General features: G+C 41.7%; 1 protein-coding gene across 25 annotated transcripts in view; it reads left to right on the top strand.

The window, feature by feature from the left end:
* DTNB (dystrobrevin beta) overlaps positions 1 to 24,488 on the top strand; it is a 300,791-nt gene that overhangs the window by 5,557 nt on the left and 270,746 nt on the right. For 24 of the 25 annotated variants that reach the window (XR_003115265.1, XM_025353993.1, XM_025354010.1 and 21 more), the window contains exon 2: positions 21,577 to 21,644. Coding sequence is in view for 19 of the 25 variants with exons in the window: in XM_025353993.1 (XP_025209778.1) it covers positions 21,578 to 21,644 (67 nt within the window). In the remaining 6 variants the exon portion in view is untranslated. Of the gene's footprint in view, positions 1 to 21,576; positions 21,645 to 24,006; positions 24,209 to 24,488 lie in introns of those variants that run through there. The other variant, XM_025353999.1, reaches the window with a different exon arrangement.

Genomic DNA, 24,488 nt, shown 5'->3' with positions numbered 1-24,488 from the left:
ATAGCTCATTTCTTTTTCTTTTTCTTTTTTTTTTTTTTGAAATGGAGTCTCGCTCTGTCGCCCAGGCTGGAGTGCAGTGGTATAATCTCAGCTCATTCCAAGCTCCGCCTCCCGGATTCATGCCATTCTCCTGCCTCAGCCTCCTGAGTAGCTGGGACTACAGGCGCCCGCCACCACACCCGGCTAATTTTTTATATTTTTAGTAGAGATGGGGTTTCACCATGTTAACCAGGATGGTCTCGATCTCTTGACCTCGTGATCTGCCTGCCTTGGCCTCCCAAAGCGCTGGGATTACAGACATGAGCCACCGTGCCCGGCCAGCTCGTTTCTTTTTAGTGCTGAATAATAATATTCCATTTCATGGAAACACCACAGTTTGTTTATTCGTTCACCTACTGAAGGACATCTTGGTTGCTTCTAGTTTTTGGCAGTTTTTGAATAAAACTGCTATAAACATCTGTGTGCAGGTTTTTGTGTAGATATTAAGTTTGTAACTCACTTGGGAAAATACCTAGGAGAGTGATTTCTGGGTCAAATGGTAAGAATATATTAAGCTTTGTAGGAAACTATTAAATTATCTTTCAAAGTGACTGTACCATTTGCATTCCCAATAATTTTTACAATTTTTGTCCAAGTACCCTAAATGTACTTATATAATAGGTCTGTCAGACTGTTCTGTAAAATTAAACTTCACCTGGAATAATACTCAGTTATTGGTTTTGTTGGCTGTCTTTCAGTATATCTCTTCATGTGTTTTGAAGTTTTGAATTACAGAGTCTTGTTTTTTGTTGTTGTTGTTTTTGAGATGGAGTCTGGCTCTGTTACCCAGGATGGAGTACAGTGGCACGATGTTGGCTCACTGCAACCTCTGCCTCTGCCTCCCAGGTTCAAGTGATTCTCCTGCCTCAGCCTCCCAAGTAGCTGGGATTGTAGGCGCCCGCCACCACGCCTGGCTAATTTTTGTATTTTTAGTGGAGACAGGGTTTCACCATGTTGGCCAGGCTGGTCTCGAACTCCTGACCTCAAGCGATTCGCCTACCACAGCCTACTAAAGTGCTGGGATTAGAGGCGTGACCCACCACACCCAGCCAAATGACAGACCCATTTTCAGGGTGAGTGCTTTAGATTTTGTTTTCTTATCTTCTGTGCCCACTCTCCTCTGTGTGGTGATATTTCAGGTGCTTCAGTTGACCTACTGGACCTCAGTCTAGAATCAGATACGATAATTGTGGGCTAAGGGTCCTGCCCTTTGAGTTAATTGGGCTATTTTCGATCTTCTCATACAGTATGAGTCTTGACTCAGTTCCTGGTCCTGAGGCTGTTTGTATCTTCCCACTTATGTAAGCCTAGAGTATTAGATAAACTGTAGTTCTAGGCAGAGCTTGGCAGCAGTATTTTTTAGTTTCCTTTCAGCTCCAGCATCATTGCTGGTCTTAAGCAGTGGGTCTGGCCCAGATGTCTCCATTTCTTCATCCTCCTTTACTTTCTGTTTTTACTACCCCACAGGAAGTGTACACCTGGTTCTAGACTCAGGATCCAGCAAGCCTAGAGCTTCAGTCCTGCTTGCAACTTTGTGTATCTATTCTGTTTCTCCAAATAGAGGTTTGTCTTGGTTTTGAACTTAATTTTTAAAAAATATTTTAAAAAATATTTTATCCATTATTGTGTATTTAGAGCAGAGAGGATGCATCAAAGAATGTACTTACTGGGCCACTTTCTAGAAGATTTAATTAACCAAGCTCCTTTCTCAACTTTATACGAAGAATTTTTTCTTTGTTATGGCATTGCCTAGGCCCTCCGGTACAAGAATAAGTATGATAATGGGCATTTTAATCTTTTTGCTGAGTGGTAACGTTTCCAGTGTTTCACTGTTAGATATGATGTTTACTGATGGTTTTTGGAAGATGTCTTTTGTCAATTTAAGAAAGTTTTCTTCTGTTCTTGGTAAGTATTTTTAATTGGGTGTTGAATTTTATGGAGGCCTTTTTTGGGGGCATTTCTTGAAATTATTTTTCCTCCTCTTTAACATGTCAAGAGTAGGACAGACCTCTCTGAGTTGTAGGTAACTGAGAGAAACAGATGTATATGATTTACTTATTAATTCATTTTTAACATGAAAACCTCACAACCTTTAAATAAAACATATTTTAAACTTGAATTTTTGTATATTAACATTATATATAAGTTAAAATAGGACTGAAATGCTGTAGTAATCAGGGTTGGACTAAATATTGTAACTTCACTATATTTGAATAGTACTAATAATATCAATAATAATAGCTAACATTTATTGGGCTCTTACCTGATGCCAGTTATCGTGCTAAATGCTTTACATGCTATTTATTTAAGAATTACCACAGCCCTGTGAGGTTATATTTAGCTACTCAGAACTCTTTGTTGTAGTGGAGTGCAGTTACTGAATTTTTTTATTGGAACCTGGAGAACCCTCTCAGATTTGTAAAAAGCAAATCTTTAAGGTTTTATGAACATTTATTATCCCTGGCCTTTTTTTTTTTTTTTTTTTTTTTTTTTTTTTTTTTAAATCTGAAGAAGGAGAGAAAAGAAGTTACAGAGGAAGGATATTTGAGAATTTTTCTGAAATAAGCAAGGAAGTTCTCTTTCAATAAAGTTTGGCTTGTTATAACTAAGTGTTAATGAGAGTCTTAGTCATCACTAACTACTTTTTTTTTTTTTTTGAGTTGGAGTCTCGCTCTGTCACCCAGGCTGGAGTGCAGTGGCGCGATCTCCAGTCACTGTAACCGCCACCTCCCGGGTTCAGGGGATTGTCCTGCCTCAGCCTCCCGAGTAGCTGGGACTGTAGGCACGTGCCACCATACCTGGCTAATTTTTTGTATTTTTATTAGAGACCGGGTTTCATTGTGTCGGCCAGGATGGTCTCCATCTCCTGACCTCGTGATCTGCCCGCCTCAGCCTCCCAAAGTGCTGGGATTACAGGCATGAGCCACCGCGCCTGGCCCCTCACTGACTTCTTAATTAAATGGACATCCAAAGAAAAACTGACAGGGAGATGGTGGGAAGTGGTGAACTTACGTAAGAAATTTCAATACTCGGATGCTTTGACGTAGCTGAGAACTGGCAGGGTTAAGAAATTAACAAAAATATTCAAAGGAAATAAAGGCTGTCTAACGCCAAGGCATGTACAGAGACATTCTGGCGACACTTCCAAAGCCACCTCTCCTTTTCTTTTAGTCTTTACTGTGGGAGTTACGAAACTTCTACGTGTAGACGTAGTCCAGGTCTGAAACATTCTATCTTCTATGAATAGAACAGAGTGTAAGAACTAACAAGGATCCAAACTTTTTGCTGCACTCTCTTCCAGACCCTACTTAACTCCGTGATTTAAGGTCTGATCCAGTACCACAGTTTTGGGACCTGTATTCTTTCCTTATTCCTTGAAGCTTCATGTTGCCCTGCAGGGGGCGATGTGACACAGTAGAAAGAAAATGGGCTTTAGCATCGTCATCGTCAAAACTCCAGATTCCTGGCTTTGCAACTTCAGGCCAAGTTACCTGACCACTTAGACTCTTAGTTTCCTCTCTACTTCTAACAGCCCTAATCCTGAAAATCTCCTCAAGCTCAGTGCAGTCTTGTCTTCTCACTACTTTTAAAAAGAGCAATAGTCTCCAAAGTGGGAGGTATGTAAAATGATCCTCTAGGCAGGGTATTACAAGAAAATACGAGCAATCAAGTTTTACCAGTATTTAACCCATAGGTTGACACTTTACTTCATCTGTGTCTGATGATGTCTGTCAGGTATGGTAAGCTAGGGAACCCCACCGCCTGGAGGGGCTGATACTGTGATCCTCCTTATTTACCTGCTTATATTGTTTTAGCACATGGTTTAGTTCACCTCTGCTGGGTTTAGTGGTCTTCCAGATCATATTACCTGATTTGAATAAAATGAACCTTGCAAAATAGACAAATGGCTCACAAAGTTTCCTGCAAAGAAAATGCATATTGAAGTTTCAGAGTCAACTGAAGGTTGAAGTAATAATGCAAACACATGTGAACAGCCAGAAAGAAACAGAGTGGATACTTCTATTTATATTATGAACTTGTCAGTCAAATGGAAAATATAAAAACAATGGTGATCTCATCAGATTGATGAAGAAGCATTAATAAAAAATAGCTTAGAATTACTAAAAATACTATTTAAAATATGGATTTATATACACCGTTGAGTACATTGTGCCTGAAGGTATTTACTAATGATATTATGGGCTAATGTTATAAATTGAGATACTTAAAAACTAAGCATTCAGAATAGAAAGACAGACTTACTGACATTTTTCAGTGATTGGTAGTCATGCTCTAGTTAATCCGGTACCTTAACATTTTATTAAGCTTAATAATACATTTTTAGAAGTTCTTTTTGAGGTTTAGGAATAAAAGGCAAAAAGCCATAAATTCTTGTTCTTCCTGTTTGGTAACAGTGGCTGAAATAATATATAGATAAGTAATTTGAGTTTGGTATAAAATTGAAATGTATCCTTTATTAGCAACTATTGTTGAGATACTGGTAGAACACGTTGCTAAAGATTTGAAATCATGGCTATTGTACCATATTATAGAGTTCATGTATATTTGGATAAAAGTACAGAGCTTATGGTATTTGGTATACTCTGTTTCAATAATAAAATATATGGAGAACTGCCTTTCCCCCCTGCTAAAACTCTCAGGATAAGACTTACCAGAGAATATACTGAAAGTAGATGATCTAAAATATTATAAAGAAATAGGACATATAAAGCATAAAGAATAATATATTGTTCAACCATTGTGGAAGACAGTGTGGGGATTACTTGAGGATCTAGAACCGGAAACACCATTTGACAGCAGTGGCATTACTGGGTATATACCCAAAGGATTATAAATCATTCTGCTGTAAAGACACATGGACATGTATGTTTATTGCAGCACTATTTACAATAGCAAAGACTTGGAACCAACCCAAATACTCATTAATGATAGAATGGATAAAGAAAATGTGGCACATGCACACCATGGAATACTATGCAGCCATACAAAAGGATGAGTTCATGTCCTTTGCAGGGACATGGATGAAACTGGAAGCCATCATTCTCAGCAAACTAACACAGGAACAGAAAACCAAATACCACATTTTCTCACTCATAAGTGGGAGTTGAACACTGAGAACACATGGATACAGGGAGAGGAACAACACACACAGGAGCCTGTTGGGGGGTCGGGTGCAAGGAGAGGGAGAGCATTAGGACAACTACCTAATGCATGCAGGGCTTAAAACTTAGATGATGGGTCAATAGGTGCAGCAAACCACCGTGGCACATGTATACCCATGTAACAAACCTGCACGTTCTGCACATGTATCCCAGAACTTAAAGTAAAATTTAAAAAAATATGTATTTCCACTTAAATAAATGGAGCGCACACACACACAAAAAGAATATATTGTACCTAGAACCCAGCCTAAGAGAGAAAATGTAGCCAGTGGAGTTGGTATACCTCTGCGGTCACGATTCTGTTTCTATCCCCAGAGATACTCACTTTTCTGAATTTGATGATTACCATTTCCATATGCTTTTTTTTGAGACAGAGTCTCCCTCTGTCGCCCAGGCTGGAGTGCAGTGGTGTGATCTCGGCTCACTGCAAACTCTGCCCCCCGGGTTCATGCCATTCTCCTGCCTTAGCCTCCGGAGTAGCTGGGACTATAGGTGCCTGTCACCACGCCCTGCTAATTTTTTGTATTTTTTAGTAGAGACAGGGTTTCACTGTGTTAGCCAGGATGGTCTCCATCTGACCTCTTGATACGCCCGCCTAGGCCTCCCAAAGTGCTGGGATTACAGGCGTGAGCCACTGCGCCTGGCCTTCTATATACTTCTTTATACTTTTGCTGTGTGTGTGTGTGTGTGTGTGTGTGTGTGTATGTGTTTGCATCTATGTATGTTATATTCAGGATCAGGGCCAGGGTGAGATGAAGAGGCACCTAGGTCCCCAATGTAAGGAGCCCCTCAGTCATGGGCTTGCATGACCCCCAGTATGACGCTTCCTTACATTTTGTGCCCTAGGTGCCTCATTCACCTCACCATAGTCCCAGTCCTGCTTCTGTTAATGTGCATGTTTTTAAGCTTTTTGGAAATATTATTTTTTATGTATTCTCTTGTAACTTTTTTCACTTAATATTTTGAAATCGATCCATCTCGATAAATGTAGCTCTGCTTTATTCTATTCTGATTGACTATAGTATAATTTTATTTTCCCATGCTTCTGTTGATGTATGTTTAGGTTGTTTCTGATTTTGTGTGTACAAATAGTGTCATCGTAAGCATTCTTGTATGTGTCTCCTTAGGATGTAGTTGTAAAAGGGGAATTTCTGGGTAATTAGATATATCCATTGTCTATTTTTTTTGAGATACAGTTTCTCTCTTGTCGCCCGGGCTGGAGTGCAGTGGCACAATCTCGGCTCACTGCAACCTCCACCTCCCAGGTTCAAGCAGTTCTCCTGCCTCAGCCTCCTGAGTAGCTGGGACTACAGGCACGCACCACCATGCCCAGCTAATTTTTTGTATTTTTAGTAGAGATGGGGTTTCGCCATATAGGGCAGGCTGGTCTCGAAATCCTGACCTCAGGTAATCCACCCGCTTTGGCCTCCCAAAGTGTTGGGATTACAGGTATGAGCCACCATGCCCAGCCTATGTCCATTTTTAATATTACTAGATACTGCTTTTGCTGTTCAAAGTGGTTATATATGAGAATTCACGTCACCTCATATTTTTGCCAATATAAATGATATTTTCAGACTCATTTTTTTCATTTGATGTGTGTGATAGGTAAATTATATTTTTGTAAATTTTGTGTTGCAGAATAAAACAGATACTAAAAAAATTATAGCTTAGTGAATTATCGTAGAGCAAACACTTATGTCATCTTCATCCAGGTGAAGAAACCTGCCATCGCGATGGATCAATTTCAAAATATTAAGTGAAAAAAGTTACAAGAGAATACATAAAAAATAATATTTCCATAAAGCTTAAAAATTCTGCCAGCCCTTTTAAAAGCTCCATGTACCTCATCCCAGTCATAGCCCCTTCCTTTCCTCCCAGAGCAATCACTGTCCTAGTTTGTATAGTAATCCCTTCCTTGAATTTCTTTATGGTTTTATACCTCAACTGTGGATCCTTAGATATTATAGTTTAGTCTTGAGTTATTATGTGCAACTTTTTATATATTTGTTTTCCATTTTTGTTGCCTCTTCTGTGAATTGCCTGCTTATATCTTATGTCAAATTTTCTTATCGGTTTATACAAGTTCTGTGCATATCATGGATACCAGTTGTTGGTTATATGCATTGCAGGTCTCTTCTCCCAGTTTGTGACTTGTCTTTTCATCTTTCTCATGAGTTTTGATACATAGAGTTTTTAAAAAGTGTAGTTTAACTTAGGCAAACTTTTGCTTAGAAAGTCCTTCCCTATGTTGAGATTAAAAGATATTTCAAGACTACTGTAACAAAAGCTTAATTGCAAAAGACGTAAACAGGCACCTCACAGAAAAGGAAACACATATGACCAGTAAACATATTAGAGATGGGCACTTTCATTAGTGATCAAAGAAATACAAATCAAGACCACAATGAGATGAAATCATATACCCATGCTATTGGCAAAATTTGAAAAGCCTGGTGGACCAAGTGTTGGAGAGATTGTGAATTCACAGGAACTCTGATATACCACTGACAGGAATATACTTTGGTGCGCTTTAAAAAACGTTTTGGCAATTCCTTTTGTAGATATACACCCAAGATAAACTCTTGACCTTGTGCAGCAAGAGACACATACAGCAATGTTTGTAGCAACACTGTCCATGATAGAAAAAACAAAACTAGAAACAACTCAGATTTCCATCAGCAGGAGAGTAGATTAAAATGCAGTTTTGGAATTATACGGCGGTAAAAAAAAATAAATAAATAAACAATAGGGTGAATCTTAGCAATATATTTAGTGAAAACAATTACCCAAGGGTTATGTGTAGCAAGATATCTTTTTCCTTTTTTGTGTGTGTGTGTGAGCAATAAAGCTTTTTAATCACCTGGGTGCAGGTGGGCTGTGTTCGAAAAGAGAGTTAGCGAAGGGAGATAAGGGTGGGGCTGTTTTATAGGATTTGGGTAGGTAAAGGAAAATTACAGTCAAAGAGGGGTTGTTCTCTGGCAGGCAGGAGTGGGGGTTACAAGGTGCTCAGTGTGGGAGATTTTTGAGCCAGGATGAGCCAGGAAAAGGAATTTCACAAGGTAATGTCATCGCTTAAGGCAAGGACAGGCCGTTTTCACTTCTTTTGTGGTGGACTGTCATCAGTTAAGGCGGGGCAGGGCATTTGTACTTCTTTTGTGATTCTTCAGTTACTTCAGGCCATCTGGGCAGATGTGCAAGTCACAGGGGATGCGATGGCTTGGCTTGGGCTCAGGGGCGTGACATTCCTGCCTTCTTATATTAATAAGAAAAATAAAGCAAAATAGTGTTGAAGTGTTGGGGTGGCGAAAATTTTGGGGGCGGTGGTATGGAGAGAGAATGGGTGATGTTTCTCAGGGCTGCTTCAAGCGAGATTAGGGGTGGCGTGGGAACCTAGAGTGGAAGAGATTAAGCTGAAGGAAGATTTTGCGGTAAGGGGTGATACTGTGGGGTCGTTAGAAGAAACATTTGTCGTATAGAACGATTGGTGATGGCTTGGATGCAGTTTTGTATGAATTGAAAAACTAAACGGGAAGACACAAGGTCTGAATAAGAAAAGGAGAGAAAACAGGTATTAAAGAACTAAGAATTGGGAGGACCTAGGACATCTAATTGGAGTGCTTAAGGAGGCTCAGCATAGCCTTGCTAGCAAAGATTATTTATTTACTTTAAGAGGAAACTTAGAGTGGCGGTGGTTTGGGATAGCACTAGGAGATATCAGCTGTGATGGCTTGGAGAAACTGTGTAAACTGGCAGTGTAAACTAGCAGTGTAAACACGAGCAGAGCATTTATGAGTAGTTGAGAATGGTGAATAGGAGTATGACTAGACAGAAGACAGTAGGGATGAAAGTTTTTTGGGGTGCAGTCTAAGTTGGTCTGGTGTCTGGAATGAGACTGGGACCTAATAAAAAGGAGTGTCCACACAGGAGCTCAAATGGGCTGTAACCTGTAGCATTCCGAGGACAGGCCTGAATTCTGAGAAAGGAAAGTGGTAAAAGTATTATCTAGTCCTTTTTAAGTTGGTGGCTGAGCTTGGTGAGGTGTGTTTTTAAAAGACTATTAGTCTGTTCTACCTTTCCTGAAGACTGAGGACGGTAAAAGATATAAAGGGTTCACTGAATACTAAGAGCCTGAGAAACTGCTCGGGTCATTTGACTATTAAGGGCTGGTCCGTTATCAGACTCTATAGAGGTAGGAAGGCCAAACTGAGGAATTATGTCTGACAGAAGGGAAGAAATGACCACAGTGTGGTTCTCAGACCCTGTGGGAAAGGCCTCTACTTATCCAGTGAAAGTGTCTACCTAGACCAAGAGGTATTATAGTTTTCTGACATATGAGTAAAGTCAATTTGCCAGTCCTGGGCAGGAGCAAATCCCCGGGCTTGATGTGTAGGAAAGGGAGGGGGCCTGAACAATCCCTGAGAGGTAGTAGAATAGCAGATGGAATGCTGAGAAGTGATCTCCTTGAGGATAGATTTCCATGACGGAAAGGAAATGAGAGGTTCTAAGAGACAGGCTAGCGGCTTGCAACCTACATGGAAGAGGTTATGAAATGACGACAGAATAGAATGGGCCTGTGAGGCTGGAAGGAGATAATTTCCTTGGTCTAAGAACTATTTGCCTTGTGTGGGAAGAGATTGATAGGTGGAAGTTTCAGCGGGGGGAGTAGGTGGGAGTGGCCGATGTGAAGGAGGAAAACTGCCGTGAGGGATAGAAGTTGGAAGCTAGCTGCTTTTTTAGTTAACTTATCAGCATAAGCATTGTCCTGAGCGGTGGTTGGGGAAGAAAATAGATTTTGGAAGTTATGAGAACTGTAGAAAGTTGAGCATAGTTTGTGATTTTTAGGGCCTCTAACAGTATTAAAGCAGTGGCAGCTGCTGCACGCAGACGTGAGGGCTAGGCTGAAACAGTAAGGTCAAGTAGTTTGGACGGAAAGACTACAGGACGCAGTCCTGGCTCCTGTCTAAGAATTCTGTCTGCACTAACCATGCCTAGGAAGGAAAGGAGTTGTTGTTTTGTAGAAGGGATTAGGGTTTGGGAGATTAGCCGAACACGATCAGCAGGGAGAGCACATGTGTTTTTATGAGAATTTTGCCAAGATACGTAACAGATGTGGAAGAAATTTGGGCTTGACTGAAGTAATGGGGTTGTCCTTGAGGTCTTGCAGCAGTAGAGCCTAGGTAATTTGCTGAGCCTGATGGGTGTCAGGGTCAGTCTAAGTGAAAGCAAAGAGAGGCTGGGATGAAGGATGCAGGGGTATAGTGAAAAAAACATCTTTAAGATCAAGAACGGAATAGTGAGTTGTGGAGGAAGGTATTGAGGACAAAAGAGTGTACAGGTTGGGCTCCACAGGGTGGATAGCAAAACAGTTTGGTTGATAAGGTGCAGATCTTGAACTAATCTGTAACACTTGTCTGGTTTTAGGACAGGTAAAATGGGGAAATTGTAAGGAGAGTTTATAGGTTTTAGAAGCCCATGCTGTAGCAGGCGAGTGATAACAGGCTTTAATCCTTTTAAAGCATGCTGTGGGATAGGATATTGACATTGAGTGGGGTAAGAGTGATTAGGTTTTAATGAGATAGTTAGGGGTGCATGATCAGTCACCAAGGAGGGAGTAGAGGTATCCTATACTTGTGGGTTAAGGTGGGGGATACGAGGGGAAGACACAAAGGAGGCTTTGGGTTGGGGAGAGGGGTGGCAATGAGATGTGGCTGTAGTTCAGAAATAGTCAGGGAAGCAGCTAATTTGGTTAAAATGTCTTGGCCTACTAAGGGAACTGGACAGGTGGGGATAACTAAAAAGGAGTGCATAAAAGAATGTTGCCCAAGTTGGCACTAGAGTTGGGGAATTTTAAGAGGTTTAGAAGCCTGGCCGTCAATACCCACAACAGTTATGGAGGCAAGGGAAACAGGACTTTGAAAAGAAGGTAATGTGGAATAGGTAGCCTCCGTATTGATTAAGAAGGGGACGGACTTACCCTCCACTGTAAGAGTTACCCAAAGCGTCTGTGATGGTCCAGGAGGCTTCCGAGGAGATGTGGCAGCATCAATCTTCAGCCACTAAGCCAAGAAGGTCTGGAAAGGAGTCAGTCAGAGAGCCTTGGGCCAGAGCTCCAGGGGCTCTGGGAGTGGCTGTTGGGCAAGTTGGACAGTCCGATTTCTAGTGGGGTCCCACACAGATGGGACACGGCTTTGGAGGAATCCTGGGCTGTAGGCATTCCTTGGCCCAGTGGCCGGATTTCTGGCAGTTATAGCAAGCTCCTGGGGGAGGAGGTTCTGGAGGAATCCCTGGCAGCTGCCGTTCGGGCATTTGGAGTTGTGTGCTGGAGATGTGACTGGGGTTTGTCTCACAGTGGAGGCAAGGAATTGCAACTCAGAAATAAGTTGCTACTTGGCTGCCTCTACTCTATTATTGTACACCTTGAAGGCGAGGTTCATTAAGTCCTGTTGTGGGGTTTGAGGGCCGGAATTTAATTTTTGGAGTTTTATTTAATGTCAGGAGCAGACTGGGTAATAAAATGTATATTAAGAATAAGACGGCGTTGTGACCTTTTAGGGTCTGGGGCTGAAAAGCGTCTCAGAGTTGCTGCTAAACAGGCCATGAACTGGGCTAACTTTTTTTTAAAATTTGATGAAAAAGAGCCTAAACGCTAACTGATTTAGGAGGGGTCGGATAAAGAAAAAGGAACATTAATCTTGACTATGCCTTTAGCTCTAGCCACTTTTTTAAGAGGAAATTGCTGGACAGGTTGGGGAGGGCTAGTCGCGGAACGAAACTCTAAGCCAGACCGAGTGTGAGGAGGGGAGGTGATAAAAGGATTATAGGGTGGGGGAGCAGAGACTGAGGAAAAATTGGGACCTAGCTGGGCCTGGCGAGGAGGGAAGAGGTCAGATGGGTCTGTAGAAAAGGAAGACTGGAAAGACTCAGCGACGCTTGGGGTTGGGACTGAGGGGACAGGCGGGAGGGAAAGAAGGAAGATTTGGTACGAGTCGCATTGGGAACAGAGACTAGGGGGGAACCGATGTGTAAAAGAATGCCTGGACGTCAGGCACCTCACACCGTTTGCCCATTTTACGACAACAATTATTTAGATCTTGTAGGTTGGAAAAATCTAAAGTGCCGTTTTCTGGCTACTTGGAACTACTGTCGAGTTTGTATTGGAGTTAAGCAGCATTATAGTAGAAAATAAGGCGTTTAGGTTTTAGGTCAGGTGTGAGTTGAAGAGGTTTTAAGTTCTTGAGAACACAGGCTAAGGGAGAAGAAGGAGGAATGGAGAGTGGAAGGTTGCCCATAGTGAAGGAGGCAAGCCAAGATAGAGAGTAGAGACACAGAGAGAAGGAGTTCGGGGGTTCTTGCCCTCCAGAAAAGCGGGAAAGGGGTTGGGGCATGGAAGTAAGGGATTGCAGCGCAAAAATAAGAGGTCGGGGCACAAAAAGAGGTTGGGGCACAAAAATAAGGTCGGGGTGCAAAAATAAGAGGTTGAGGTGCAAAAATAAGAGGTCGGGGTGCTTGCCCTTCCCCCAGAAAAGCAGAGAAGGGGAAGAAACAGGGAGAGAAGGGGATCTGGGTGCTTGCCCCTCCCCCAGAAAAGTGGGACTTGCTGCTAAGGGTGAAGGACCAAGGCAGGCATCCCTGCAGCGTGGTCAGACACCTCTGAAACGTGGGTGAGTAATCGGAGAGGCGTCCCTGCAATGATTAAACACCAAGGGAAGGCTGCCTTCCCCAGTCCGTGACCGGCGCTGGCGTTTTGGGTCCATGGATAAAACGTGTCTCCTTTGTCTCTACCAGAAAATGAAAGGAATTTAAATTAAGAGAAGGGAGAGATTGAAGGGTGGCGCTAAGATTGAAAGGAGAAAGAGGTTGGATAGTGAGAGAGGTTGGAGAAGAGAGTAAAAAGGGGCTGCTTACCCGATTTAAAATTGGTGAGATGTTCCTTGGGCTGATGGGTCTGAGGACCCGAGGTTGTAGGTGGATCTTTCTCACGGAACAAAGAGCAGGAGGACAGGGGATTGATCTCCCAAGGGAGGTCCCCTGATCCGAGTCACGGCACCAAAATGTCATGTGCGTCCGTGTGAAGAGACCACCAAACAGGCTTTGTGTGAGCAGTAAAGCTTTTTAATCCCCTGGGTGCAGGCGGGCTGAGTCCGAAAAGAGAGTCAACCAAGATATCTTTTTTCTGTTTAACTTATTTGAGATATAATTCACATACTATATAATTCAACCTACAATTCAGTGGTTTTTAGTGTATTTCTAGAGTTGTGCAGCCACCACTATTAATTTCAGAACATTTGCATCATCCCTAAAAAGAACCCTGTACTCATTAGCAGTTACTCCCTATTCACCCTCCCCCTGTTAACCCTCCACAAAGCCCTGGAAACCAATGATTAATCTTCTGTTGCTATGGATTTACCTGTTGTGGACATTTCATAGAATTGGAATCATATAATACGTGGTCTTTTATGACTGGCGTCTTTCATTCAGCATAGCATTTTCAAGGTACATCCATGTTGTAGCATGCTTCAGTACTTCATTCCTTTTTATGGCTGAACAATATTCCTTTGTACACGATTTGTATGAATATACTGCAGTTTCATTCCAGCACCACTTGTTGAAAAGACTATTCTTTCTCTATTGAATTGTCTTGGTACCTTTGTTGAAAATCACATGACCATAGGTGTAAGAATATGTTTCTGGACTCTCAGTCTGTTCCGTTGACTCCTATTGCTATCCTTGTGTCAATACTACACTGTTTTTTTATTACTATGGTTTTGTAATAAGTTTTCATACATTCATGGATATCATTTGCAGATATTTCATTGAAGACTTTTGCAATGAAAATGAATGAACAATATTCGTGAACACTGATTGGTAGTTTTCCTTTTTCTCTGCCTTTGTTGGGTTTTGTTATCTGGGTAATGCTGGCTACGAAATGAGTAGGTAAGTGTTGCTTGTCTTTTGTTATCTGGAAGAGATCTTGTAGATTTGGGCTTGCAGATTCCTTTCACAGGTTCAAAAAAAAAAAAAAAAAAACTACAAATTCAATGTCTTCAGTAGTTACAGGGTTATTCTGGTTATCTGTTTCATCCTGGGTGAGTTCTGGCAATTTGTAGCTTTTGAGGAATTGGTCAGTTTTATTTGAGTTGTTGTATGTATAGAATGGAATTGTTCATAATATTTCTATGGTGTTTCTTTTAATGTTCGTGTGTTCTATAGTGATAACTTCCCCTGTTTCGTTAGTAATATTGATAATTTATGCCCTTTTGTTTTTGTTTTTGTTTTTCTGTCTTGCTAGAGGTTTATCAATTTTATTGATCCTTTCAAAGAACCAGCTTTTGATTTCATTGACTTGTCTCTTTTAGTGAATTCTAGTTTCAATCCATTATGGTTAGGTAACATACGCTGTATGATTTTAATTCTTTTGAATTTGTTACTGTTTGTTTTATGGCCCAAGAGCTGGTCTTTCTTGGTACATGTTTCACGTGCACCTAAGAAGAATGTACGTTTCATTATTGTCGGTAGAGTGTTCTCTAGATGTCAGTTAGCTCTGGTTGTTTGATGGTGTTGCTCAGTCCTTCCACATTCTTGTCACTACCTTTTCTCCACCCTCTTCAACGAGGTCATTTCATACATATGTAATACAGTTGGATTGCTTTGTCACACTCTGCATTTCATTCTGGGATCCTCTGATTTTTTTTTTTTAAATTGCATGCATTAGGGTTCACTCTTTGTGGCTGGTGTGGTGGCTCACTCCTGTAGTCCTGAAACTTTGAGAAGCAGTGGGGAGGATCGCTTGAAGCCCAGGAGTTTGAGACCAGACTGCACAACAATAGTGAGACCCTGTCTATACAAAATAAATAAATAAAAAGTTAAAAGATTAAAAAATAAAGATTCACTCTTTGTGTTGTAAAGTTCTGTCGGTGTTGACAAACACATAGTGTCATGTTTTCACCATTATAGTATCATACAGAATAGTTTCTCTGCCCTAAAAATTGCCCTGTGCTTCACCTACTCAGTTCACCACCCGCTTCCCCCAAACCTCTGGCAACCGCTGATCATTTTCCTGTTTCTGTTTTTCTAGAAGGTCATAAAATTGGAGTTATACAGTATGTAACCTTTTCACACTGGCTTTTTTTCACTTAGCATTATGCATTTAAGGTTCCTCCATGTCTTTTGATGGCTTGATACTTTGTTTTTTTTATTGCTGAACAATGTTCCATTTATGAACTATTGCAGTTTATTTATGCATTCACCTATTGAAGGGCATCATCATTGCTTCCAGCTTTTGGCAATCAAGAATAAAGCTGTAAACATTAGGGTGCAGGTTTTGTGTGGACATAAATTTTCAACTCAGTTGAGCAAATACCCAGCAGTGCAATTATTGGATCACATGTAAGACTGTGATTAGCTTTGTAAGAAACTGCCAGGTTTCTTACAACGTAACTGCTTGTGCATTCCCATCAGCAATGATGAGAGTTCCTGCTGCCTCTGCATCCTTGTCAGCATTTTTTTTGTTCTCTTTTTTGAAATGGAGTCTCACTCTGTTGCCCAGGCTGGAGTGCAGTGGTGCGATTTTGGCATACTGCAACCTCTGCCTCCCAGGTTCAACCAACTCTCCTGCCTCAGCCTCCTGAGTAGCTGGGAGTACAGGTGTGCGCCACCATGCCCAGCTAACTTTTGTACTTTTAGTAGAGACAGGGTTTTGCCATGTTAGCTAGGCTAGTCTCGAACTCCTGACTTCAGGTGATCCACCCACCTCGGCCTCCCAGAGTGCTGGGATTACAGGCATGAGCCATTGCACCCGGCCCTTGTCAGCATTTGATGTTGTCAGTTGTTTTTATTTTAACCACTCTGGTAGGTATGTAGTGTTATTTTGTTGTTTTAATTTGTAATTTCCAAATAATAAATGTTGTTGAACATCTTTTCATATGCTTATTTACCATCTGTGTATCTTCTTTGGTAAGCTTTCTGTTCAGATTTTTTGATTGTTTTTGATTGAGCTGTTGTCTTGTTACTGAGTTTTATGAGTTTTGTTTGTTTGAGACAGGGTTTCGCTTCGTCACCCAGGCTGGAGTGCAGTGGTGCGATCACAGTTCACTGCAGCCTCGAACTCCTGGGCACAAGTGATCCTTCCCACCTCAGCCTCCCGAGTAGCCAGGAATACAGGTGTGCACCATGCCTGGCGGTTTTTGTGTTTTTCTTGTAGAGATGAGCTTTTGCCATGTTGCCCAGGCTGGTCTTGAACTCCTGGGCTGAAGTGATCTCCCCACCTCAGCCTTCCAGATCCTGTTGGGATTACAGGTGTGAGTCACCGTGCCCAGTGTTCTTTATATAATTTGTATACAAGTACTTCATCAGATATGTGTTTTGAAAATATTTTCTGTCACTCAGTTGCCTGTCTTTTCATTGACTTAATAGTATCTTTTGCAGGGCAGCTAATTTTGATAAAATCCAATCTATTGATTTTTTTATTTCATGGGTTGTGCTTTCCAAACCCATTCATTTGGTTTTGCTTTGGGCTTAGGATATTAAACAGCCTCTTTTAGGAACTTTCAGTTTCAACCCTTTTATTTATTTATTTTTGAGATGGAGTCTCACCCTGTTGCCCAGGCTGAAGTGCAGGGGCACCATCTCAGCTCACTGCAACCTCTGGCTCCTGAGTTTAAAAGATTCACCTGCCTCAGCCTCCCAATTAGCTGGCATTACAGGCATGCACCACCACACCCAGCTAATTTTTTGTGTGTGTTTTAGTAGAGACTGGGTTTCACCATGTTGGCCAGGCTGGTCTTAAACTCCTCACCTCAGGTGATCTGCCTGCCTTGGCCTCCCAAAGTGCTGGGATTACAGGCGTGAGCCACTGCACCTGGCCAAGTTTCAACCCTTTTCGATTTAAGAAACTTTGCTTATGAAACTTCGTTACATTTGCATAGCTAGGACCCTGGCCTTCTTTATACTTTGTAGACTGAAGCTGTGTTCTGGTTCTTTAAATTGGGTGAAATGAAGCTCCTGAGTAGGGTGATTCGGACCCACTGAAGACCAGATATGTTTCAATAAATGTGCCTATTGGATTTCTCTCTATGCCCACAGGATGAACTACAGGAAGACAGGGGTGGGGGATTCTGAGATCATAGAATCTGAGGTCATAGAATTTTATTTGTGCATTAGTGTGGACAAAGATTTTGGCAGTTGAAATGGGAAAAGAGGGTGGATATGAGCGTGATTATGAGGAAGGAAATGGCAGGGTTTGAAATTAGAGTTAGTGTGAAGGTAATGATATTGGTTATCTCTAGATTGTGTGGCTAAGAAAAGGCAGAGTGCTAGGAGTTCAAGTGGGAGGAAGTAGAGAGAGGTACTTACATTTGTGGTAGTATTAGTCTTCAAGGTTATATCAGAATGGCAAGGGCATCTCATCAGCTGTGGTATTAGAGTAGATATACCCTTATTAGGTATGGAACTGTTAAAAGCATAATTACAAAGATACAGGCATTAGTGTACTTAAAGCACTGGCATGGAGTCACGTTGACTGGGCCTAGGGAAATGGTTTATAGTAATCTCAGTTTTGGTGTATCCCATTAATTTGGATTTTGTGTAACCTGAATTATAAGATTGCTTGAAATGAAACTACCTAATGCCTTAATTCCCCCAGTAGCTGACTTGTAGACAAGGATTTAAATGCAAGTATTTTGTTTTGGAGGTTATCCTTGGAAAAGCCAGTAGGGCAGTGGGAAGTGAGATAGGAGAGGGGAGACAGCAAAGATTGCAAATACAAGATTTGTTATCAACCAGGTACTGATTTTTTCACAGCATTCCCACTGAGAAACTCCAGGAGCAAATGTAAAACTTGTGTCTTATAGTTATAGTCCTTTAGGGGAAAGGTAGGTGGAGTATTTATATACCATCTCTTTCAATCATTGATTAAGATTTTTTCAGGAGGTGGTAGATCTACACGTGAGGCGTGCCACGCAGGGAACAAAATGGACTCGAGGATAGAGAAAGCCCTCAGGTGCTGTCAGGCCAGTGTATCTGGTAGGGGTTAGGGGATATAGGGACACTCTTTTGACTCCTTCCTTAATACCTTGCCATGCAGTTCCGGGATTTTCAATTTATTTCCTTTAAGACATTATTAGAAACATTTCCGCCTTAAATGAGCCATTCTAGCAGCATGTTAGGACTGGCTCCGGATGCCCTTTTTGGAACATTAAATTGTGAGTCATGGAAGAGTGGCCCATGTCAACAGACATTTCCTTGCCAGCCTTATACTTGACCTCCAAGTTCAGCACTCTCAAGATCCAGGTATGTTCTTCCAGTTCTTGCCAGTACATCTCATCATATCATACTATGTTGGTGGATCAGTGCTTTCATCAAAAGGAGGGCCAGTACCTCCCTATTCTGACAATGCCTGGTTGTTAGCCTACAAGCAGTGAGGGAGGTAGGCACATATCTCCGGGAGGGTAGGCATCTTTGGAGGCAGGCATCCCAGCTGAGACCTCTGCATAGTTTTTAGTCAGGGGAGACCGCCCTCTTGTAGTAAGAGGAAGAAAGCTGCTTCTGGCCTGGAGGGTTCAGAAGAATCTTGTCAGGACTGTGAATTCAGTTTTGTAATTTGCTTGCTTTCACAGTAGGAACTTGGGTCTAATTTTTAGCACAGTCTGTCTGCAGGCAAAGAAATGCAGATGCTGGCAACTAGAAACTGGACAGTTAGACCTTCATGTAGCCTGGTGATGGATTAAAGGCTGCGCCTGTTCAGTCAACAGATAATATCAGTGTTATGGCTCCTGTTGAGTAACACAGTTTTCTTAGCATCAGTTTGGTGTGCTGGTCCATTCTAACACTTGGGGAACACTGTGTGCTGGGAATTGTTCTCGGCATTTGCTGTGAGTCCTCACAACAATCTGTGAGGAGGGTACTCGTGATCATCACAGTTTTATACATGATGAATCCGAGATTCAGAAGGATTAAGTAATCTTTCCAGTGTTGGAGCTAGTATTTTTAGTTTAATTGACTAAAACACGCATTCTTTCTTTTTTTGAGACGGAGTCTTGCTCTGTCACCCAGGCTGGAGTGCAGTGGTCGGATCTCGGCTCACTGCAAGCTCCGCCTCCCGGGTTTACGCCATTCTCCTGCCTCAGCCTCCCGAGTATCTGGGACTACAGGCGCCTGCCACCTCGCCCGGCTAGTTTTTTTTGTATTTTTTAGTAGAGACAGGGTTTCACCGTGTTAGCCAGGATGGTCTCGATCTCCTGACCTCGTGATCCGCCCGTCTCGGCCTCCCAAAGTGCTGGGATTACAGGCTTGAGCCACCGCGCCCGGCCACACGCATTCTTTTGTTACTCCACATTGCTTTCCAAAAGGTATCCCCTTTATGTCCATTTGACAAATGATGAACTTGAGATGCAGAAATTGAGTGACAAGGTGAGTTTCAAGGCTAAAGAAAACTATTGTTAGAATTCAGGATGCCAACTCTTTTGCCGTTGAATATCATACTGAACAAATAGCTAAATTTAATACTGGCTGGTTTTGAATGTTTACTGTTTTTAAAATTCTGTTACATGGTCTGTCACAAGGTTTCTCAGCCTCAGCACTATTGCTGTTTTGGACTGGATGATTCTTTGTTGTGGAATACTCTCCAGTGCATTGTAGAATGTTGAGCGGTGTCCCTGACCTCTGTCTACTAGATGCCAGTAGCACCCTCCCAGTTGTGACAACCAAAACTGACTGTAGATATTGCTAAATGTCCCGTGGGAGCAAAATTGTCCCTGGTTGAGAACCAGGCCAATCTCTAAAGGTGATTGTGTTATGACAGAACTCACCTAGAGTAATTCAGAAATGTGTTTTGTGAGCAGGGGGTTATGTTGCTTTAAAGTGTGGTGGAAAGAACATGAGCTTTGGAATCTCATGGCCCTGCCACTTATCAGTCCCTGTATCTTTGATTAAGTAATTTGTCTTTTCTGAGCGTTTGTTTCTTCATTTGTAAAATGGGCATTATATCTACCTGATAGGGTTTTGGTGATTAAGCTGGAGGATGATACAAGTGGAAGAATGAGGGGAAAAAAGGGAGAAAAATGATCTGTAGTAGAAGAAAGTGAAGGAAAGATACAGAAGGCAGTTGTCAAGAGAAGGAGTGAAAGGCACATTGGGAAGATCTAAGATGGCAGGTGAACGAACCACATCTACCCTCTTCCCACACTCTAGTCCCAGGTCACTGAGTCTGGAAGAAAGCTCTGAACAGGGCCGAGCACGGTGGCTCACATCTGTAATCTCAGCACTTTGGGAGGCTGAGGTGGGTGGATCACTTGAGACTGGGAGTTTGAGACCAGCCCGGCTAACATGGTGAAACTCCATCTCTATTAAAAATAAAAAAATTAGGCAGGCATGGTGGCGCGTACCTGTAATCCCAGCTACTCGGGAGGCTGAAGCACAAGAATTGCTTGAACCTGGGAGTTGGAGGTTGCAGCGAGCTGAGATCGCGCCACTGCACTCCAGCCTGGGCGACAGAGTGAGACTCAGTCTCAAAAAAAAAAAAAAAAAAGAAAGCTCTGAAGAGTTTATTTTCTCTCTCTCTTTCTCTCTCTCTCTCTCTCTCTCCTTTCTTCTTTCTTTCTGTTTAATTGAACTTACAGTGCCGCATGGCTGGGGAGGCCTCAGAATCATGGTGGGAGGTGAAAGGCACTTCTTACATGGCAGCAGCAAGAGAAAATGAGGAAGAAGCAAAAGCGGAAACCCCTGATAAACCCATCAGATCTCATGAGACTTACTCACTGTCACGAGAATAGCACAGGAAAGACCAGCCCCCATGATTCAGTTACCTCTCTCCCACAACACATGGAAATTCTGGGAGATACAATTCAAGTTGAGATTTGGATGGGGACACAGCCAAACCATATCAGGGATTAATACCTGATTTCTTTAATATGAAATTGAATATTCATATATATTTTATGTATAAGCTAACTGTTCTTATGTCCTTTATTACAGCGTTTCATTATATTTATTTTCTAAATTATATTTAGTAACATGTTTATCGATATAAAACAGTAGAGATATGGGAAGTTACTTCAACTAATCCAGGACTCTGCAGAGAAAATAAAGTTAGAAGTAAGACAGCCCCATATTTTTAGCACAGTAAGCAATTGTATGAGCTCATGTAAGTATTGATTTACAATATTTTACAAGCTATCAAATAAAAGGACGGTGGTTTATCTTTTTCTGAATCAGGCTTCCAGTTTATTTTTACTGATACTCTGTTAAAATGTGCATTTGCAACTTGGTTTCCTGTACCTCTTCACAATAGAATGATTAGCACTTGATTGAATTGTCAAATTATACAGTGGTTTATTGTATCTTTCTTTGTCTCTAGGATGATTGAGGAAAGTGGGAACAAGCGGAAGACCATGGCAGAGAAGAGGCAGCTGTTCCTAGAAATGCGTGAGTCTTGAGTCCTTGTTCGTATGTGCAGGAATGTTTGTGTGTGTGTGTTTTTTTTTTTTTTTTAAATCAAGTCATAGCTTTAATCAGTTACAAGTTTTAAGCTTTAAAGAGGGAAGAATGGGAGTAAAAGAATCATGGAGTTGAAGGACCCCAAGCCAAAGCATATATTTTAATAGAATTGACTTGCTTTCTTAGGCAAGGCCATAAATAATAAGGTAGAAATGTTACCTAGAATGCCTGTGATTTTGTACCATGCCAGTCAATTTAGATCTCTTGCTGTAACTCCATTGTTACCGTGAGCTTGCAGGTGGTGATTAATACATTATATAAATTACCTTCCACTAGATACCAGTTCTGAGACAGAGAGGACCAAGTGTTAGGGCAACACCTAGAGATACTGGAAAACTAAAAAGAATGAATGTGTATTTTGATATATTTTTAACTTTAAATATTCTGTTAAAAATTACATTGTTTTATACAGTTCAAACAGAGAGAAGAAGATGGCTAAGAGAGGTGGGGTGGTTCCCAATCCTTGCAGGATTGTTTTGCTCTGTAACTGCTTGTCTATGTGACCATGACCATGTGACCTTGACCAACTCAAGGTCGCATTTGCTGGACCTCAAATTCCTTTGCCATGAAATAGGGGTTATTGGTCTGGACCAGTGATTATGAAACCTTTCAAAAGTACTGTACTGTTTTTTTCCCAGTGAAATCTTACAGGGACCCTTAACATAAGAGTATTATAAAATTGGTAGTGCTTGGTTGAAGCAGGAGAGGGGAGAAAGGGCCAGCCTGAGATAGCCTCTAAGGTCCTTGCAGAATTCTAGAATTCTACATATCGCAGTATGAAAATCAGTGGGTAAAAGTCTCCGAAGACCCAACTCCCAACTTATTTGATATCTTTAGGGTCTTGGTAATGGTAGGCAGAGTTTGACTCAGCTAAGCCGTGTGTTGTCCTGTTAGTCATAGGCTGGATAACTATTTGTTAGAGGTGGTAAAGAAGAAATTTCGGCATTGGATAGGTAGCCCAACTGGGTGATCATTACGGACTTTTGTAGTTCTGAGCTTCTAATGGCTAGTAATCCAAGCCAGACACCTTGGAGTCACTTCCCTCTACCTCACCTTCTACCTCCAAAGAAATCAGAAGGCATCTGATTTTTACTATGTACATGAGTCTGATTCTGTTCATCACACCACAGTGGCTTTGAGTCCAGCTTTGCAGTTAGACTGCTCAGTTTGGATCTTGGCTGCCTCACTTCCTGACTGAATAACCTTAGGCAAGTTAACTTAATCTCTCTGGGCCTCTGTTTCCTCATCCATAAAGCAGGAATGGCATTGACTTCTTAGAATTGTTGTGAAGATTAAATGAGATAATGTGAATAAAGCACTTGACACAATGCCTGACACATACGTAAGTATGAGTGAGTAGTACATACTTAATATGGATGGTTGTATTTATTACTAATTTTTTTTAATTGTTGGTACTTTTCTGAACTAAAGCAATAATTTCCTGATCCCTTTTTCCAGTCTTGACCCTCTCAAATCTGCTGTCTATGATCAGCTACCAGATTGAATTATATACATCTGTGCTACTTCTTTTTTTTTTTTTTTTTTTTTTTAAGAGGGAGTTTCACTCAGCCATCCAGGCGGGAGTGCAGTGGCTCAATCTCGGCTCACTGCAACCTCCACCTCCTGGGTTCAAGTGATTCTCATGCCTCAGCCTCCTGAGTAGCTGGGATTACAGGTGCCCACCACCACGCCTGGCTAATTTTTGTATTTTTAGTAGAGACGGGGTTTCACCGTGTTGGCAGGGCTGGTCTCAAACTCCTGACCTCAAGTGATCCGCCTGTCTTGGCCTCCCAAAGTGCTGGGATTACAGGTGTGAGCCACTGTGCTTGGCCTAAATCTGTGCTACTTCTTTGCTTACATTCCTTTACTTGCTTCTCATCACTTTAATGGGAAGGACCCCACTCCTAAGATTGCCGAACAAGGCCCTTCTGGCCCCTTTTTTGCTCTGCCCAGTAGTTCCCAATTTTTCCATCACATGCCTTGCGTGTTACTTCCCAGCAATACTGAATTGGCTTTCCTGCAGATCATATGGTTTCATGCCTTTGTGCCTTTGCACAATACCATTGCCTCCACCACCCGGCACACTGCTCCTGCCTGCCCTTCAAAACTCAGCATAGGGGTCATCTTTTCCCTTCAACTTTTAGTGCATTTATTGAGGATCTACTATGCTCCAGGCACTATTCTGGGTGCTAGGGCCACAAAGGAGAACAAAACACAGTCCCTGACCTCACTTCATGAAATGTCCATGTTAGTAAAGGGAAGCAGACAAAATAGGAAACCAAATACATAGACACAGTAATTCCTGATACTAAGAAGAGGCTGGGGTGCCTTAAGTAAATACACATGGGCATGCTGGCGTGATGGGGTGGAGATCTGAAGTAGTCCTGCGAAGAACTGGGTTTACTTCGTTGTGAATGTTACTACTCTTACACAGAAACCTCATATGAATTATCCTCTGACTTAAGGATAACAGTCAGTCTGGGAGATGTTTGGTGAGTGTGACTTCTTGAGTCTCCTCTGTTTCTTCACAGGAGGAATTGCATGGGTGACTATAATATCTGCTGCTGGAAACCCCACCCCCTCATTTCCAGCAATGTCAACCAGAAACTCCAGCATAATTACTTTCTGTGGATGCCAGAATCACCTTTTCCCAGCCATTATTCAGTTGTATCATTTAGTATGTTGATTTTAGTATGTCAATTTTGAATCTAGTACTCTTTCTCAACTCTTATTAGTCTTTTTTTTTTTTTTTTTTTTTTTTTTTTTTTTTTT

This window comes from Theropithecus gelada, chromosome 13 (genome assembly GCF_003255815.1).
Source record: "Theropithecus gelada isolate Dixy chromosome 13, Tgel_1.0, whole genome shotgun sequence".
NCBI lineage: Eukaryota > Metazoa > Chordata > Mammalia > Primates > Cercopithecidae > Theropithecus > Theropithecus gelada.
The sequence above is the reverse complement of the archived record's forward strand: the minus strand, read 5'-3'. Positions and strand labels throughout refer to the sequence as shown.